Raw genomic sequence first — 19,778 nt, 5'->3', positions numbered from 1 at the left:
TTTTAGATTTAAGTGGATCGCATTGGACCAATTCGAATTTGGGCGGATCTCACACACGCATCAGGCCTTTTGATGGAGTCATAAAGATCATCTGCATATGAAATCAAAAGCTATATTACATGTTTAGTTTGGTTCTAATACTAATATCGAGATTAGATGGGTACTCAATAAGATTCCTTTGATTAATTTTAAGATGGGAGCTTCGAATCAACAGTAATTAATATTAATTATAGTGATATGATGAATTTCTATGGTGAACTTAATCCTGTTTTTGCTAGCGATGCCGCTACAAATGGACTCATGATCGAATGAATTGGTCATTGAAATGAGGAATCGAGTCAGATGAAGTTTTCTACTCTAAATTGCTTCCATACATGATCATAATTTTGGCACGTAGGAAGAGCACACGTGTGATTTTCTTGTGAAGGTTAAACCAACACCGACTTGAGAAAAAATAAAAATAATACGACATTATACAAATACAAAATAATATTAATAAATATAAAGTTACACATGAATACAAAAAATGTAAAATTAATAAATTATATTATTTGTTATAATCAATTTTAATCTTAGTTGAAGAACCAACACATGTAAAAGGTCCGAGATTAAAAAAAAAGAAAAAGAAGATGAGATAATTGGAATCGCCCTTTAATCTACCTCTATCATCATTGGAAAGATAGGTGGAGCCCAAAGTGATGACCAGTCAAAAAGTGGGGTACAGGAACGAATCTTACAAAGTAATTCGTGACGGAAAGTTACTTCACGATGTGACTATTCGTCGACGTTGAGAGGAAACGTACAAAGTCCATGAACATCCACCACGTGTCCTGTCGGAAACACGCGTCGTTCGATCCCCATTACATGTTTCACGCGTTTTGGCTTCGATCTCTCCGTTTCGACGTGTCGGCTGCTCCGGCTCAGCTACCCGATCAGCTTCGACCCTTTTCACCTACCACGAGTTGCGTGACGGCAAAAACAGCGAGCGCACGAGCGAGAGGGGTCCACCGGGAAGCGTTCTTTCCCTGGCATCGGATTCGTTTAGTTTCCACGTTCGGATCCGCTGCACCCACCGCAAATATAACACCAACAGTTGGCAACTTTTATCGGTGGCTATTGCGGGCCCCAAATTTTCCACTAGTGGTCACGAAGCAAACGGAACGACGTATGCTAAAGCCTACAGCGGATCCCAAGTCGTTCGCAGTTTTAGCTTTCCCTCGTTGCACTGGGATGAACATGAAGTCGTTCTCCTCTTTTTTTTGGTCGAGTTAGTAGGTTCATGAATTCTGCTACCATAAAGAATCGATTGAATGGTAGATTTTATTACGAGTCTTTATCTGTCAGAATCAATCGTATGTATGTATATATATACATATACACATACATATGTATATACGTATGTGTAACAGTAGAGTTGCAATGTGGACCACGCAGGAGAAGGGGTCTAACGCAGACATATTTGTACTGAACTCATGCCATGTTATGGTCGAGCTTGAGTGGGTCAAAAGTTCTTATCACTGTGATCATCAAGGTTTGATGGCTCATTTACATTTCTTTTACGTAATTGAAAGGTCATTAATACCTTTTTGTTGAAGTATTCTTTTTAATCGATTTCTTCGCCACCATTATTTACATCCTGATGTCACTAATTTTAGGAATTATATTTTGACCTTTATATATTACTCCCAGTGGTTATTTTGGTAAATCCAAAATTATCTCTTATCAACTAATTAATGAGTTTACCATCCTTTTCGACGCAAATAACCCTGATTCTAATTTTTATATAATATTATAAAAATACATATATATATATATATATTATTAATTAATAAACAATGACTCAAGTCTGCTCACTGATCAATAACAACTAAAATTACCTAACATGTATTTTGTAATTATCCTACTAAATAAAATAAAAATGATATTTTATCATCGTTGTATGGATATTTCCCTCATTTTCTTTAACATTTGGAATGGGTATTCACAATCATATAATAGCTATATATATATATATATATATATATATATATATATATATATATATATATATAGTGTCAGTGAACAATTCATGATTTTGTTATTGTTTGTTATAACAATATATAGTAAAAAAAATTATCACACATATTAAAATTTCATAAAAAAAAGTAGAAATATGATATGACAAGAAAAGATCTCTCATTTATATATATTATATATGAGCCTTTATACAACCAAATCTGTAAGGATATTTTAATAATAACAAATCCCAGTATTTAGAACCTTCAAACTGCAATATTTATCATCACATTTTTCACATATACATAGAGAAAGGCTTTCTCCTATATTTCTTTTACATACATGCCTAAATAACTTTATTTATAATATTAGCTTAACCGTGTTAAGATATCATCAAATTCACGTATTTGTAGAACCCTTCAATTATCTTCAATACCACCCCCTTATGAAATCATCCTTCAAATAAATATTAATGTCACATTTGAACGATCATAGTTAGATAACATAATATTCCAATCCTACACCTCATGAGGTTGTGCTCCAATCAACATATTTCTCTCCAACAGTACAATCTATTAATCTTTGCTTAACATTATATTTCGATCACACACTTGTAAGGAGATGTCATATTTGACGTATAGGATCGATACAAGCAAGAATGCGGTGGCACATATTATATTTTGTGAACCTTTTGGTGGCAGATACGTGAAGAAGGCGCTCTCAATTTGTTGGGGGCTTTCCGTAGTTAAAGGGGAAGCCAAGCAAAGCAAAGGCGAGAGACACTGCTCCCTATCCGATTCCCACCACCCTCCCCTCCCTCAAAAGAAGCACAGAAAAGGGCAAGAAGAACCCCAGGACGATAAACCTACGCAGTTCGGCTCAATGCGCTCGTGAGGAAGCACCACGACGTCTCCTCTATCGTCCCCAAAACGTCTGTTTTCGTGCGATTCTGAAGCCTCTGCTTTCGGGAAAGCGTCATCTTGGCGCACCCTGGAACCGAGTAACCCAGCTCCGATGAGCATGGCATTCCCTGGATTTCCAGCTTCCCTCTTCCTTCTTCCTCTTATGCTTGTCCTTTGCCTTCCCTTCTCGGTCTCCCACGCTTATTCTGAGATCCAGAAAACGCCCTTACCAGGTATTCTTTTCTCTATAATCTTGGTCTCCAGCCGAGTGCTCTATCTTTTCGCAGGAATACCAGCTGTTCTTAAAGACAAGTTTTTGATATTTATGTGTTCATTATTCGGGAAACGTCGTTCTTTTACTGAAATAATGGTTATCTTCTGCACAATCCTCCTCTTTCTGCCAAATAAAAAAAAGGAATTTTTTTTTTGTTCTTCTGGGGTAGATTTTTATTCTCTTTCATGTTAGTCTTTAAAATATCAGCAAAATAATCTATTTTGTGTGTTCTATTTAGCGAATTGGGTACTTTTAATGGTATAGGAAAACATCTTTACGTGCTTTGGAGATCGATTTTTTTTCCCCTTTGTATGAGCGTTTAAGATCTCAGTACGAGATCTGCCCTGTTTTGTTGTGTTATAAAATGTGGGCGATTTGCCGTAGGTGGAGGGCTGCGAGATGGGTATGTTCTACCGAGGAGGTATGCTGCTGAGGTGCCACCTACCGGCAATCTTACCGTGGATAACAGCTCTTTCATCCTGGCTGCGGATAGGACACACAGGAAAGATCCTTTGAATGGATTCAAGCGTTACACTGGTGGTTGGAACATCAGTGAGCAACACTACTGGGCTGTAAGCTTTTCGTTTCCCCTTATCCCTCGTTTGTCGTGATGTTTGATGATAGCTGCAACTTATAATTCCTTATATTTGATTGCAGTCTGTTGGTTTTACGGCTGTCCCCCTGTTCGCCATTGCCTTTGTGTGGTTCCTGGTTTTTGGGCTGGTGTTGTTATTTAGCTGTTGCTATTACTTCTGTTGCCGCCGCCGAAGTTACTCATATTCCCGCACAGCCTATGCGCTCTCTCTTGTTCTGCTCATTCTATTCACCTGTGCTGCAATGTAGGAAGACTATATTTTTTCCTAGCTTTCCAATTTCCTTTTATAATATTAGTTTCTCATGACGTGGAAGTTCTTAAAGTGAATTGCGAAATGTTTCCAGCATTGGATGCATTGTTCTGTACACCAGTCAGGGAAAGTTCCACACCAGCACTTCGAAAACTGTGGACTATGTTGTGGGTCAGGCAAACTTCACGGTAGACAACCTCAGGAACTTCTCAGAAAGTCTGGCTGAAGCTAAGAAGATCACGGTGGACCAGGTATTCCTCCCAGCTGATGTCCAGAGTGAAATCGATAGCCTCAAAACAAAGGTCAACTCTTCAGCAACTGAGCTTGCCAATCGGACATTGGACAATTCCAGGAAGATTAGCCGTGTGCTAGATAGAGTGTATGACAATTGGCCCTTGTGTTGAAATTCCATTCTTCTCATTATGCGGAGCTTGTAGTTGGAAGAGACTACAATTGTGGATCTTTTTATGATACCATTTGACTTAGTTGTATTTGTGTGGCCTGCAGGAGACTGGATTTGATCATAATTGCTGCAGTGATGCTGCTTTTGGCATTTGTTGGGTTCTGTGAGTTTCATATCTTGAAGCAAAATCCTAAGAGCTTAGTTTTACTAACTTGCTAATTTTAGTTTGTTAATCTTGCAGTGCTCTCTATACTTGGATTGCAGTTCCTTGTCTACGTGTATGTGAACTGATTTGACAATCAGCCACTCGTTTCTTGTTCATATCTTTTCTTCTAATTTATTTTGATGCTCTTCATCAATATTTTCTGATTCCACACTCAAATTTTCTAATCTGCTTCTCTGCTGATAATGTGCACAGCTTAGTGGTTGTTGGGTGGATTCTAGTGACAGGCACATTTATCTTGTGCGGTGTTTTTCTTCTTTTACACAAGTAAGTTCCATAAGAATTCTATTAGTTTGCTACATATGAAAATCTATTCATGTTATCTAGAAGAATATGATGTTGAATTTTCATGTCTCTTTTGTTCCTGGATAGCATTAAAGCATTAACAATTGCAATAATTGAATGATTGATATGTTCTTGAAGTTTTAGTTGGCTTTCGCAGCAGAAAGCATTACATGGAAACTTCTATATATGACATGAAGCAACTTTCGTCACTTATCTTTGTTCTTCGTTTCTGCTTTTGTTTCATTTGTGAATCCACGTATAGATGTGAATTTTCACTTTTGCTTTGTACATGTATCTTTGACATTGTTGTAACTGATAATATGCTGCTGATTTTCTAAGCAATAACAGTGTTGAAAAATAGCTGATATTGTTATTGCAAAACATGTGTTAATCATGTTGTACAAAGATATGGTTGAGCAGATGACTATTGTGTATTAGATAAAAAAAAAAATTCTAAAACTTACCCTGTGCTTCTTTGATCACCATGAGATGAAATGTTTAGTAATACAAAACAAGTAAAAGAAAAAAAGAATTATTTGAAAAGAATGTGCATGGGATTTAGAATTAATTCCAGATATCATGGTTTTGTCCCTCTGTGGTAACATCCTTATCTCGTTTCAAAATCAAAGGTTGTTCTCGATCCTTGTCTTCTCTGTGTTACTTATCTCTTTGTCTTTGCAATAGTGGATGACATTATAACAAGAATAAGAAAATCAAACAGTGATATCCCAACTTTTTGGCATTGGATACATGAGTTCTGCTACGAAACTATCTTTAGGGATGTATAACTAGTCAGATTAAGAGCCTTCATATCTCTTTTTATTCTCGATAATAGTCTTGTTAGGTCTCCTGTCTATCATCAGTTTTAATGATTTCAAAACCTACAAGGGGAATCTTTAAGTCTCCTATGGAGATGTCTATGTTATCTGAAATAATTTCCCATCGTAGAAGCAATACATGTATGAGCAGAGCTTTCTGAGTGTAACATTAATATTGAAGTCTTTTTTTAGTCCATAATATTGATGCCAATTCAGCAGTAAACTTTAATATGTGTTCTTTAGTCAATTTTATTAAGTTTGCTTGTAGTGAAGAATTATTGAAGTCAATATATCTTCATGATGTTTAAGAATGATGTATAATCAAAGTATAGTGTAGAGATGAACTTTGGTGATAAAAGAGTTTAAATGAGAGTGAAGAAGGTCGCTGAGATTTTCTGCATGAAGAATGCCCTATAGTGCTGAGCAGTACGGCAGTATGGGCAATGGAGATGTAGTAGTGCAGCATGGATCTTGTTGCAATCTTTCTAGTTTCGTAAAAGAAAATTAAAATAAAGAGAAAGTGAAAAGAGGGATAGCACATGCTCACTCTGCTCATTGACTCCACATTGTTGTGCTTCATGCACTTAAGCAAATTCATTGCCTCATGCCATACACAAAGAAGACAACCTTCTTATATTAATTGTTATAATAACCATCAAATGAATTAGTAACATAAAGCTATTTTTTTTACTTAAGCCTAGAAGACTCCTTGATTAAGAAGACTTTTTAAATGGTAAATGTCATAACTGTCTAAAATTTTGTCTATAAATAGATTCTCATACCTTTTAAATCTTAATCCTTGTGGCTTTAGGTGTTTGCCAAGTCAATTTATACATATAGTAAGACAGGGAAACAATAATCGATTGGAAAATACGACTTGCACTATTCCCTAATATAACTAAACATAAGAATGATCCATGAAAATAAAAAAAAAATATGTCCTCGAAGTGAAGCTGATAATAGCGTAATTAAGTCGATTCAACAAAACCTAGGACATGATTGAAGCTGAAATTCTTCATATTTGTTAGTATTAAAGGCATGATACTTTAGCCCACTTTTTTCCTTTAATTTAACATGTCCATGTTGAAAATCTCTTTGTGAGAAGATTCATTTATAGGTGACTAGATTCATCATAAACTTTCATCTTCTAATAGCAAATATCTTCCATGAAAATTTTCTTAGTATTTAAATGATTCTTTGACTCCAAAGTCTTCTTTATTTTGATTGAATATGGTTTTAGCTCCATTTGTGGGTTATATATAAATATCATTTTACATCTCTTGGCTTTTTGGTCATGTTGTTCCGAGAATCTCCTTGAGTCTGCAACTCTGGTTTCAAATACCTGTTCAATATTGGTTTCAATTGTATGATATCGAGATATCAAGTGGTATATTGGCCTATACACTTGGTATAATTGTAAAAATAAAATTGAAAAAAAGAAGATAAATAATAAAAAAACAAGGAAGTGGAGGACTTGATGATAGTTCTCTTCTTCCTTCTCTTTTTTTCCTTTCTTAAGAAATGGATGTCACGTTGGAGAAGGGATCATGGGGTGAGAGGGAGAGACTCTTCTCTTCTTCTCCTCCACACTTCTTTCTTCTTCCTTGTCCTACATTGTGATTCTCAACAAGAACAAAAATCATGATGCATCAGTCAGTTTAAATTCTCTTTTGGCCTTTGATTCTATTTATGTTTAGTATTGGTAAGTGAAATTCTGAAAACATGCTTCTACAGTGCATTTGGATTCTTGACTCTGATATGCAATGCTTTGTTTGAGTTCTATCTTCTCTTAAGACCAGCCATGACTGGCTTTAAAGCAGTATTTAGACTCCTCTCATTCTTTTGGTTAAGATTCACCTTGGTATCTTACTTGCTTTACAAGACCACTATTCTGCTTTACCTTTTGGGTGTTCTCTTAAGATGAGCAGCTCACATATATGAAGATACTCTGTATCTATCAAAAGAATACTTAAGGTCATCCATCCATATTTAGAACTCATTTATGTCAATACACCATTGGATCTTTATGCAATAGTACTCATTAAAGATGGGTGTACATGATTTAGGTCTTTTAGTACTTTGGGCTTTTAGCTGAACCACAAGCTTTGATACAAATTGTAGAAAAAAACCAATAGTACGCTTCTACAAGAGTTAAGAATTATAATTGAGCATGACTGAGTGGACTGGGACCATGCTGGATTCCTTTTTTTAATCAATTTTTTGGGATGATTTTTTATTTGAATTAAAAATTAGTGATGCTTAAGGCATGATCCAAAATTATTGACCATAGCAGCCGGTATGAGTCAGTATTTGCTAGTATGATCGTGAACCAACCACCATTTTTTACTTGGTTTTGGTTCATACGGACTTTGCATGGTATGATTACCTAAGTCTAAGTGTGCCATTTGGTATTAATTATTAAAACTGGAAGTATTCGTTGGTAAGCATATCGCCTGGTATCCTTGTCACTTTTTAAAATTTTTTTATAGCTTTTGACGGTCGTTTGTTCTTTTTTCTTTCATTCTCTCCTCTATCCTCTCTCCCCTCCACCTCTTCCTCCTGCCTGCCACCTCGCTGCTCTCACCCTTCGTGTTGCCGTGTCATCATCATTTCCTCCTCGTAAGGGTTACCATCACGTCCTTTGTCTGCTATTGTTATGCCTGTTTCTCCTACTCAACTCCCTCCACCTCTACCAGCAGCAGCAGCATCTCCTCCTCTTTTTTCCCTCTTTCTCTCTGGTTTGGAAGGTACCAATTTGTCCTGTGCAGTACTTTGGTCCATATTAGTTCCTAATGGTTCAGCCGCTGACCGGTGTCAGAAAAACAAAAATTTTGAACTAAATTAGGATACAAACTGCATGTAGAAGGATTTCTAGATTGGCATTATACAACATGGGCACAGTGAGATGTATTACAACCATCCTTAGATTTCAGGACTCTTATCAATTGAAATGGGATCAGGATCAGGAAGTATAAAGCACATCATAGATTTCAAGATTGTAGCTACTGAAATTGTATCTGTGAAATCAAGACTAGAAATGTGTTTAATGTTCTTATGGGTCACCAAGTATACGTACAAATTCTGGACTATCCTCATAATCTATTATGCTTGCTATGTTTACTTGCTAAGCAACTAACTGCCTCACTCTTATTAATTTTACCAGTGTGGTGGCGGACACATGTGTTGCAATGAATGAATGGGTCGACCACCCTCATGCACATACAGCTCTAGATGATATTCTTCCATGTGTTGATGTTGCCACTGCCAATGAGTCATTGTATCGAAGCAGGGAAGTTACCTTCCAGCTAGTTAGTGTTGTCAATCAGGTGATAGTCAATGTTTCCAATGGGAACTTCCCTCCTGCTTTGGTGCCTTTGTATTATAATCAATCTGGCCCATTGATGCCTACTCTCTGCAACCCATACACACCTGACTTGAATAACCGCACTTGCACCCCTGGAGAAGTGGACTTCAACAATGCATCACAGGTAAAATAACAATCATCATGGAGTCGTATCATCCACCAGCATGCATTTTTCTTCACTACATGAACTCTTTCATTTACAATGCAGGTATGGAAAGGTTATGTTTGCCGGAGTGCTGTTGTCTCTGGGTCTGAGATATGTACAACCGTCGGACGTGTTACTCCCAGTATCTATAGCCAAATGACTGCGGCTGTAACTGTGAGCCGAGGATTATACTATTATGTGCCATTCCTTACTCAGCTAGAAGACTGCAGTTTTGTCCGCGAAACCTTTACTGCGATACATGGGAACAATTGCCCTGGTCTTGAACAGAACAGCAAACGGGTCTACATTGGTCTGGTTATGGTTTCGGGTGCAGTGATGCTGTCCTTAATATTCTGGGTGATATATGCTAGGGAAAGGCGCCATCGCACTTACAACAAGCAGTTCCTTGTGGAGACAGGTAGGCCACATCTGCCTCTGCAAGAAAAGGTGCCGTAAGTTCATGCTTTAAGTGAACTTTCTCATCCGAGTTAGAGTGTTGTAATTAAATGCATAGGGGATGAAAAGTTCATGTCGATTATGAGGCAACTTTTCAGCTATCATTTTAGTTTGCCTCATTTTTAGAGTGCTGATGCTAAGGAAAGCTGATACTTTCTTGTTATGCATGAATGTAGATCTTGGATGGTATTGATTTAATGTTGCATTTCCAAGAGGCAAGATAGTGTAGAAACATTTGGTCGTAGTGCTATCATGCCGGAATTGGCTCATTTTTATGTGAATTACTATGTGCATTCAACGTCTCAACTGATCTATGAAAGGGAACATTTTTCACATCTAGTTAGTCTGATTCCAATGTTAAGTAGTGTAGAGAATTTTACCGTAGCTTAACTTTGTGTTTTCTGTCGTGATCGCCTATAAGGCTTCGATACCAAAAATATTCCTTTAATGCTGTGAGAAATATATCTTTCCATCTTCTCCACTCGGATAACTATCATGAAATTAAACTTCCGAGCCGCTTTATAGTGGTGTTTTGGGAATCAAAATGCTTTTAGCCATGCATGATGTCCACAACTCACTCACTCACTCGAAACACGTAATCTCGAACGACCGGTCAAGCTTCATGCAAAGTTCATTCGCCGATGAGTAGCTTGGAAAATAGGGGAGAATACAGGTTCCGTTGATGCGGACATCTGATCGGACGAGACTCGCAAAACGAATCCCTCTTTGCTACAATTTATGGGCCACGTTTTTATTTTTGTTTTTCCAAATGTTAAGGGATGATGATAATATTTGATCTTTGGTTGCTATCATCAAAACTTGTCAGATAATATTTGGAACTTGCAATCTAGTTGTATCATCAAAACCAACTAATTCATATAATATTTGATCACTGAATATGAAAACCATCTAAGTTAGAAGGTATCATTAAAACTTGTTTTATAATATTTGGAATGATTTCGAGTCTTTCTCTTACTATGGCGGGCTTCAAATCATCCCTCTATTACGGCGGATTTCGAATTCTTTTACCATTGCGGTGAGCCTCAAGTCCTCCCTCAAATGTCACACTTCAATTCTCTTCTCGCTATGGTGAGCTTTATCCAAGGGTGCCTCAATTAGTGACTTCATTTGCTCTGGACGTTGGAGAGACTTGGTGAAATTCTAGAGGTTGATCGGTGATGCCTCGAGCCGGACCCTCTTTGGTAGGGAGATTATTGTCAGATAGCATTAGCGCGACAAACTTAAGTTGCTTCTCAACTCTTTGACATTGCTTTTCAACTATCCTCCTTGAGTCAAAGTGTTGTGGGTTGGAGACAGGGCCTCATCGCTAGAGCATTCATTGGGGGGATTGAAGGGTGGACATTCTTATGATATTAGATCCCCCTTCTGGTGCCAAATGTTACGAGAAATTATCATCGACATAAGAGTCAACTCGATATGGTCCAAACCCGAAGGCGTAGGAGTGTTCGTAGTGGCTCCAAGGAGGTACCTGCACCAAAACCGATGTTGGGAGAAATTTTATGACTTAGTCCTTTTGACGCTCAAGTTAGTGACTAAAGTCTCTTAGTGGATGTATGATTTTTTCGGGAAGAGAACCCCTCGGTGCAACGTCAAGGATATGCTTTTATCCTTATCTTGAAGGGGATACCCTGTAACTACTCCAATATCCCCCTCATGATGTTTTGTCCATGTGGGTAATAGAGGGGAGACAACCCCAAATGATTTACTTTGGATTTTTGTCCATACAAACAAACGGATGTAGATTGACCTGAATATTTTTCTTTCACAATGATTTTTACGTGATGCTTATGTGTCGGATGATTGATCGTTAATATATTTTCTACCAAATTTGATATACTATTATTTTAAATATAAAAAATATATTAAATAAAACTTCAACCCGCATGATAAACGGTTCTAATACATCATACTAATATTTTAGGTATATGAGATGTAGAAGAATGATTGGACTTCACTGACATTATATTTTATCTTATATTCGGTGGACTTTATTTTTTTCATATTAGGGTCAACATCCGGTATCTGAAAGAAAAAAATTACCTTTATCACTTGCATTATATAATTGAAATGTACATAAGAGATTCGTAATATATATATATAGTTTTGTGGAATCAATTATCGCAACAACAACAAGTTAAAGAAACTAGACATGAATGGTTTGCTTGGATTGGATTAGACGATGATTCTAAATGGATTAGGATTATGAAGGGACCCATGATGAGTATTGCTAGGACCAGAGGTCATGAATCCATTGCCGACCTCTCCAGTGGTGAGACGACGTTCATCCATCTTGTTGCTTTCGATGCTACCAAAGGGCGTCTGCTTTCCTTCACACGTGGCTTTGCCGGGCCTTCATCACAAGCTCAAGATGTTGAGAGACGTCCAATAACTCGACATAGTCCCCTCTCACATATCTGATACCTTTCGTCTCCCACCACCTCTCCGTATGGACATTTCAAAGGATTAATGGCGACGTTTGCAGTGGCCTCAAATTTCTATTACAACTGTTCGTACTTTATCCTTACAGGTTATCTCTTTTTAACGTCTAAGACTTTTCCTTAATTTTCATCCACTTGAAATTATTTTTGATTTATTTATTATCTGCGAACCGTAGAAAACAGCAGCATCTTTACAAAGGACGAAAGGATTAGGCATTAGTCTTTCTCTGCCAACAAAGAAAGGGTCCCAAGTGACACATCTCCGATTCATTCTACTCCTTTGGCAAGATGTAGGCGGCGTTCGTCCTCTTTGTTATGTATGTCTATGGACACAAAAAGTAATCGATGCTCACCTAAGAAACACTCATATGACATGTTTAGCTTGCCTACGTAACTTAGCCGTCGAGGTTTCGGGTGATGAATGCAAATTAATGGTCAAGTATGGGGGGAGCTGTTTGATCATTCATAGCTTTTCTGTTTTGAGGTCTTTGTATTAGTAACTTAATTATAGGGATATAACTGTGTTGGAACAAATGGTGGATTGGTACTTTAATATCCCCTTTGTGTGATTCTTCTTCCATGTACAGAATGTCATTCCATGCATCTTTCTGTATGTATTAGATTAGCTCCTAATAAATATGAAAAGACTGAGTGTGAAATAACACCAAGAAATAACTCTATGTGCTGGAAGCAGAATCTGTTAATATGCTAAAATATATTTTAAAATATCTTAAATTAATATTTTATATTTTAAATGAGATTAGATATAATTTTAGGGATAAATAATTCTTAGTTTAAAATATATTTTATTTTTTTAAAAAAAATAAAATTAGATTGAGTTGTAAAAATCAGATACTCTTATATGTTACACATATAAATAGGTGACATCTACATGTAGATCAATCCAAGTCTCAAGTATTTAAATCAAATCTAAGAGACATTCAAGATTTATAATTTTTTTTAATCTTTTATTTGATTTGATCTTTGATTAGTAATATATTATTATTATTATTATTTGAGAAGGAATTATATTTGCATGTGATTCTCGCAATGAATATTGACCGTCAGCGGTGAAGAAGAATCTGGTGGTTTTGCCTGGTTTCTTGGAGGGTTCTCATGGTGATGAGTTATCCAGACTCGAGCATGAAGGCGACAAATACTAGTCGCAGCTGCGGACAGTACTCTAGTGGTGGTTTTTTAGTGGGATCTCTCAACTGGAAGAAGACGGTTGACTAATTGTTTAAGTGCAGCCTGTGCCATGGCGAGTTGACTTGTTTCACATTGCTGTCTCCATCTAGTTTTCTTGTTGCCCGCCAAGCTTCAGAAAGGGTGTCCTGCTTTCTTCTCTTTCTTGCTGGGTTTGGGCAGAACTCCACAAGCCACACAGATTGTCAAGAAAGGTGTGCTAAATGAAGAATTAAATAAGAGCAGCTAACCATGCTGCTTAGATCTTATATTTTACAAAGATAAAAGATACATATTGTTAGATCGATTAAGACCAGACTCAGAGATTATGTGATCGAATATAAAGTCTTCCACCGAAATATATCTGTTAATTCTTCATTCGGATTATATAAAAAAAAAACTCGATTTTGCTTCAAATAACTTTTATAGAAAATTATTATGTGTGAGATAAAAATTGAGATATAAGTGAAAGTAATGGCATACAGCCATCAATCGTAAGAGTCCAATGATATAATGCTAAGTACTATATTTAATAGCTTCATATAACTTGACGTGAAAGCCTCTATGAATGGCTAAACCATGAAAGTGATTTAACGTGACTTACGCAATTTCCATGTAAATTACTTTCAGTGAGAGAGTCTAAGAAAACGGCTGCTGTCAACGCTCACTACCCTTTCATTGGCAAATGTTCTCAATAGATGTATAAAGACAATAACAATGTAATACATGGCAGAGAGAGAAAACGAGAGTCCTCCATTGAAATTTGAAGACAATAATTATATAATACTGTTAGGGAAAACAAGAGATGTGATCTCATCCACTGATGATATGGGCCGTGTGTTTATTCATTTATTTTCGTGCAGTGTCAGAGAAAGAAATTGACTCCTGTGGATGAGGAATTAGAAAGGGATGTGTGTCCAATTTGATCTCATCCACTGGTTTTTGATCACATCAATCTCAATCTTATTAATTAAATATTCCTTGGAATCTTTGGCCACAGCTGTATACATCCCTCATTTTGGTTTAAGATATTTTGATCTCTAAATTTTTAGACCGAATTAAATTATATATCAGATTTGAATTTCATCATAATTAGGGGGGTTTCATAGCATTGTTACGAACATTTTTTAGGTTTTAGTAATTGGCTGATATTTTTTACATTTTCAAATATCTTGTCATCTTAATTCATGGATTATTATTTCAAGAAAATGGTTAATAATTCTTTGTTTTTAGAAGTTGAGTTGGCGTACAGCTGTCGACAGTGCGTTTCTCCCCATCGCAGTTGGCCCACTCCCCAATTTGATTAGTTTCCAGGGACGTTTCCCCTTCTCCTTTATTTGATTCTTTTGAGACTTACTCCGGAAGTCGACAAAAGTTTCGTGCACTCCAAGCGACCGCCATTCCTGCAACGACAGAAAGCATCAGTCCAACAAATCAAATTCCAACACAACCATATATATATATATAATATATTATATACATAAGATGGACGAATACCAAATAAATTAAACGAATAAAATGAAAATACTTCACCCCCACGGAAAGCGAATGGGTTGGCAACGGAACGCACGACGGGGAAGAAACCGACGAACTGGAGTTGGCAACGCAACGCAAAACTTCGCTGCAGGCAGAATGTGTAACCACGTCAACACACTTCACGCCAATAAAGGCGCAAACAAATCATATTAATTAGTTGTGTTAATGGTTTCGTTTCAACAGATTCATAAATTTGTGACATCGATTTCATCTGTTTTTGTATTGTCGTTGGTGTTGTTCTCAGTTCTCCGTTCAGCAGTTTTTCGCATCAAAATTGATTCTGTACATGGACGGACGTGATCTCATCTTCGTCCCAGTGCTTTCTTCATGTCCAAAAATTCGAAAAAAAAAAAAAAACCGAACGCCGATCGAGCTTTCGATCGGAGTCTGATGGCTGCAAGCGAATAACAGCAGCACTGATTTTTTTTTTATTATCTTCGAACAAACCTGCTTCGAGATCGGCGGATGAGACGGCGGAGATCTAGACATCGTCGGCCCTGGACATGACGGAGAGGCGACTGAGACGCGGACGGAAGTCGGCCCGCCGGCGCTGCTGGTGCGAGGACGGACGGATGAGGGAGGCAAGAGCGCGCTTCACCCACTCGCCCTCCACGGCTCCGATTCGGACCAGCGAGTTGGTCATCGCGGAACGGCGGGCGTTGAGGCGGTTCGACGGCGACGAAGAAGCGGCGTGTTGGTTGTGGTGAGGGGGAAAGCGGAGGCCCTTGTGGAGGCTGCAGCGGAAGGAGCCGGGGTGGGTGGTGGGAGAGCACATGCAGGTGCGACGGGCAGGCGCGGCGGCCGAGGCGGAAGCGGGACGGCGCCGGTCGACGACGGCGAGGGAACGGCCTGGGGAAGTAGATCGATCGAGGGAGAAGTGGACGGACGGGGTTCTGGGGGAAGGCGTGGATCCGACGAGGTAGACGCGGGTAGGCGAGGCGGAGCGGTGATGGAAGAAGGTGGACGAGTTGGCGGAGGAAGAGGAAGCGAAGGGAGAAGAGGCAGAGGAGCGGTAGGAGGAAGAGAAGGGGGCGGCGCCTGCAACCGCAGCGGGAGATGCGGATCGTAGGAGGGGCCTCGAAACCGGTGGAACGGCGGAGTTGGATCTTCTAGAAGAGCACGCCATTAGGGTTCTCGACGTTTTGGGGCGCCGACTAGCTAATTTGGCAAACCCCATGGAGGCGCTCGGCATGGTATTTGTAGCGGAGGCGAGGGGTACGAAAGGTAGCGGAGCGAGTTGGGACTAACAGAGGGCAGCGGCATGGGTTAGGCTTTTAACGGCGAAGGAATCTTATGGAACAGCTGTTGTGGCGGATGTAACAGCCATAGGGGATGCGAGGGGTATGAAACGTTGGTTTTAACGGCGAAGGAATCTTATGGAACGGCTATTACGGCGGATGTAACGGCTTTTGACTTTGGGTTCCACGAAGGCCGGCAGATAAAGATGGTTAAAGGCAGTGCAGAATTTAATGGATAAGATCATATTCATCGAATAAAAATAATTTAATTATCGTAAAAGAACTAATATTTGTTACCTAAATATTTTTAAGACATACTTTTATAAAAGATATATTATACTGAAAAATAAAAGACCAGATGTATTAAATACCATAGTGAAAATATTAAAAATATCTTAAGAAATCATAAAATATTTTTTTTTTAAAAAAATTCACAATCTTTTACTTAAATCCCTATTGAAATGGGTGGAAATCAACATCAGAGTGCAAGTGCCCCCTTCCTTAGCTTTGTCGTGAGATGTTGCTCATATATGTGGACCATAAGAAGTAGGAACTGAAGGAGATGAATGCTAGTTGGCTTTCCATCCCCTTGTGCTACTCCAAGTTGGGAATGCAGCATCCAAAAGCCATCGTAAGCCATTCATCTGGTTGGCCAAGTGCTGTAAAGAAACCACCACCACCACCACCTCTTAGTATGCTCTCTCCAGGTTCTGCACCGCAAGACAGACAGTTGTGATATCAAAAGTGCATGTCACTCTGCAAGCCCCAACTCTACCATCAGAACAAGCGGTGGGCTAACATTCACTATAAAGGAGGAGCAAGCAAACAGGGACGCATGTTGGACTGTCCTCACCCATGTCATACACCTATCATTTGGTGATAGCAGCTCGGTCTGCACTTTGGAAAATAATCCACTCTAACATGTTCTAATCAAAGAATAGTCTCACATTTCTTTTCCCAATCGCATCCAATCTTTTAATGGTTGTAGGCCTTTCAAAATACGATGATAAGGGATAATTTGGTCATCATAAGTGTAGCCTACAGGCACGAACTTATGAGCGAGTTTGTTCATAACTCTTCAATCAATATGGGACTAAATAGTCTTAGAACTCATAACCAAGGTGCACGATTCAGGAACGAGTTAAGTCTTAGAACTACAGGTACTCCGTACGGAACCAAGAGAGGGCTCATAAGTCCGTTAAGTCTTCTTTACTCTTTGGCCCATCAAATGTTTCCTTTGCCATCTCACATAATATCTATTTATTTATATCATGTTAAACCATAGCTTGGCAACGAGTTGACTTAGATACTTAAAGTTGTGGTTCGAACTCAATCAATACAATCTAATCCTTTTAATCTTTAACGACGTGAGACTATCGTGCTAATCCAACTTCCTATAATATTTTTAATAATAAAAGGGAACAAAAACTTTAGTTTCATCTCATGTTGTGGAACCAAAATTAATGTTTGAGGAAGACTCGTGTTCGGAGGCTTGCACCAAATGGGTAGGTCTGTTTGTAGGTAGAACATGAGCCCATAAGCTAAGATTACCAAATCTTGTAATCCTTGAATTCCTCACCCTCTGATCTGCCTCATCGATCAATTAAGGACATTTTATCTAAAAAAGCCTCTCGACCGTGGGAGCACGAGACAACGGAGGCGACGACAGTCGACGGTGGCGATAATGATAGTACGAGACTGTTGGTGGAGAGAAGGGGTATTTTCATCAAATTAACAACAACAGTATCTTAAGATAAAAAAATCAATTATGAGGTGTCAATTAGTAAAAACCTACATCGAAGGCTTTCTTAGATAAAATGGTGAAAAATGCCATTGGAATTAGCGTATTAGAAGAGTATTCCATGTTAATCCAGTCGAACGTCTCCAAATAGTTAGCATATACGCACCCCTTTCTGACTTGAGTTACGTGAGGAAACCCAAGAAACAGCGAATGGTACTCGTCCTATGATTTCCACATCCGTCTTCAATTATATTTGATCAGAGATCAATCCTATTTGCCGAGTTATAGATAGTATCGATTGGAGAAATGTTAAAAAAATTGACCGATTAGTCAATTATAGGTGAAATGTTAAAAAAAGAAGGATAAAAGGGAACAGAGTCAAAATAAATCTCAATGATTCACTGCGTTTATTATTCACTACAGCCATAATTCTTGTCATATATTGCCATTTTTTAATTGTTTATTAATCATATAGGGACTAAAAGATTTTGAATCTATTATTGAATATTTTTTTAAATAATATTCAATATTTAAAAAAAAAATAAAAAATACATTAAATAAGGTTTTGAATCCTATAAAGGAGCATAATACAACACCACTAACTTATTGATGTACTTAATAAAATTATGACATCATAAATATTAATATTGGAGATAAATATAGCGTATAACCATATATGTCATAATCTTCTTCTAAAGCATGTTAGCCACATGTAATTATCATTAGTATTGTTGTCTTTGAGCTAAAAACATAAAAATATGAAACATATAAATTCCTTAAATACTTTATGTACCATTTAGTTTTAATCAAGATTGATGAAAATTAAATGTCCAACCAATTAAATTAACTTAGAGCAGGTAACAGAGATTAATTAAAACTGATATATCGAAGTTTAGAGGTGATAAGGATAATCCTAGCACCCCCTAGATCCTCGTAAGCAACACCTAAGCAAAAGCTCGAGAAACATTACTCCTTACAGTCACCAACAAGAGGTCACATTGCCTATCCTGGCTTCTCGAAATGGGCCCGCAAGATACACTCCTCATCGATTCTATAGTTGGGAAAGAGAATCTAACTTCACATTAATGGTCGACGGTATAACCCAACCTCACCAACCTTCTCTTTTGGACGGACGATGAAAGGACCATGCTCTGCCTGACTTAGAGAAGCAAGAAAGACAGACCAAAGTCCTCACCTTGACAGTTCCCAAGCATCATTCCTGGGGGCCTTAACGGAGACTCGTTTGTTCCACCTTGCATCCAGGTATAAAAGCGTAGTCCTGAATCAAGCTGAGGCAAGCGAGCAAGAGTTCTTCACTCTCCTACCTACATTATTAACCTTCCTCTCCATTTTTCTGACTTAAAGCATCATAGAGATCAAGTTGGGGTACTCCCGACGTAGGCCTGTTGTGTAAGGTCGTCGGCATAGCTCGATGGCACAACTAGGAGGCTACCCAATAGAGAAGACTGCCTAGCTTCTCAACTAAAATAAACTTCTTCTACAACTTAAAACTTGTTTATCTATTTATTTTCTAACACATTGTTCAAAGATCGAGCCACTCCCGGTAAACTACTTTTCCTTACAGATTTCTTCATTCTTCTCGCAACGTTTGTTATCTATATAAGTCAAGATGAGTCATCTGATTCACCAGTTGACAATCTTTGTGTGTTACCAAGAGGTTTAGATGGTACACATATACGCCAAACTTAAATTTAAAGGAGTAAATACAAAACCATACTTTGGAAGATAAATATACAATTTTCATTAAATAAGAGTATTTAATTGTTGCATCAAACGATGCAGTTTAGTTTCATCTTTTCAAAAACAAATAGTTAAAAGTCAGAAAATTATTGTGATTAATTAATTAGGTTCCTAAACATATCGTCGATTGCCATTGTTCGATTATATT

General features: G+C 38.0%; 2 protein-coding genes across 3 annotated transcripts; one reads left to right on the top strand and one right to left on the bottom strand.

The window, feature by feature from the left end:
- The first annotated feature begins 2,702 nt into the window (after nt 1-2,702).
- Nucleotides 2,703-10,043, top strand: LOC103990064 (uncharacterized). Its single transcript, XM_009409091.3, has 9 exons — nt 2,703-3,130; nt 3,556-3,743; nt 3,829-4,010; nt 4,111-4,395; nt 4,524-4,582; nt 4,661-4,697; nt 4,838-4,909; nt 8,909-9,233; nt 9,318-10,043. The coding sequence occupies exons 1-9, from the start codon at nt 3,010-3,012 to the stop codon at nt 9,708-9,710; spliced, it is 1,662 nt and encodes a 553-aa protein (XP_009407366.2). The 5' UTR covers nt 2,703-3,009; the 3' UTR covers nt 9,711-10,043.
- A 4,043-nt stretch (nt 10,044-14,086) lies between these two features.
- LOC135639857 (uncharacterized) lies at nt 14,087-16,076 on the bottom strand. 2 transcript variants are annotated; one of them, XR_010497059.1, is made up of 3 exons: nt 15,338-16,076; nt 14,888-14,975; nt 14,087-14,757 (listed from the first exon to the last, which is right to left on the bottom strand). XR_010497059.1 is itself a non-coding variant. In XM_065153832.1 (2 exons), the coding sequence occupies exon 1, from the start codon at nt 16,065-16,067 to the stop codon at nt 15,372-15,374; it is 696 nt and encodes a 231-aa protein (XP_065009904.1). In that variant the 5' UTR covers nt 16,068-16,076; the 3' UTR covers nt 14,087-14,975; nt 15,338-15,371. The 2 variants fall into 2 exon arrangements, 1 of the variants encoding a protein (XP_065009904.1); XM_065153832.1 differs by having other exon boundaries at nt 14,087-14,975.
- Between the last annotated feature and the right edge of the window lie 3,702 nt (nt 16,077-19,778).

Source organism: Musa acuminata, chromosome BXJ3-6 (assembly GCF_036884655.1).
Source record: "Musa acuminata AAA Group cultivar baxijiao chromosome BXJ3-6, Cavendish_Baxijiao_AAA, whole genome shotgun sequence".
Classification (NCBI taxonomy): Eukaryota; Viridiplantae; Streptophyta; class Magnoliopsida; order Zingiberales; family Musaceae; genus Musa; species Musa acuminata.
Note: the sequence above shows the minus strand (reverse complement) of the source record. Positions and strands in the feature narration are given on the sequence as shown.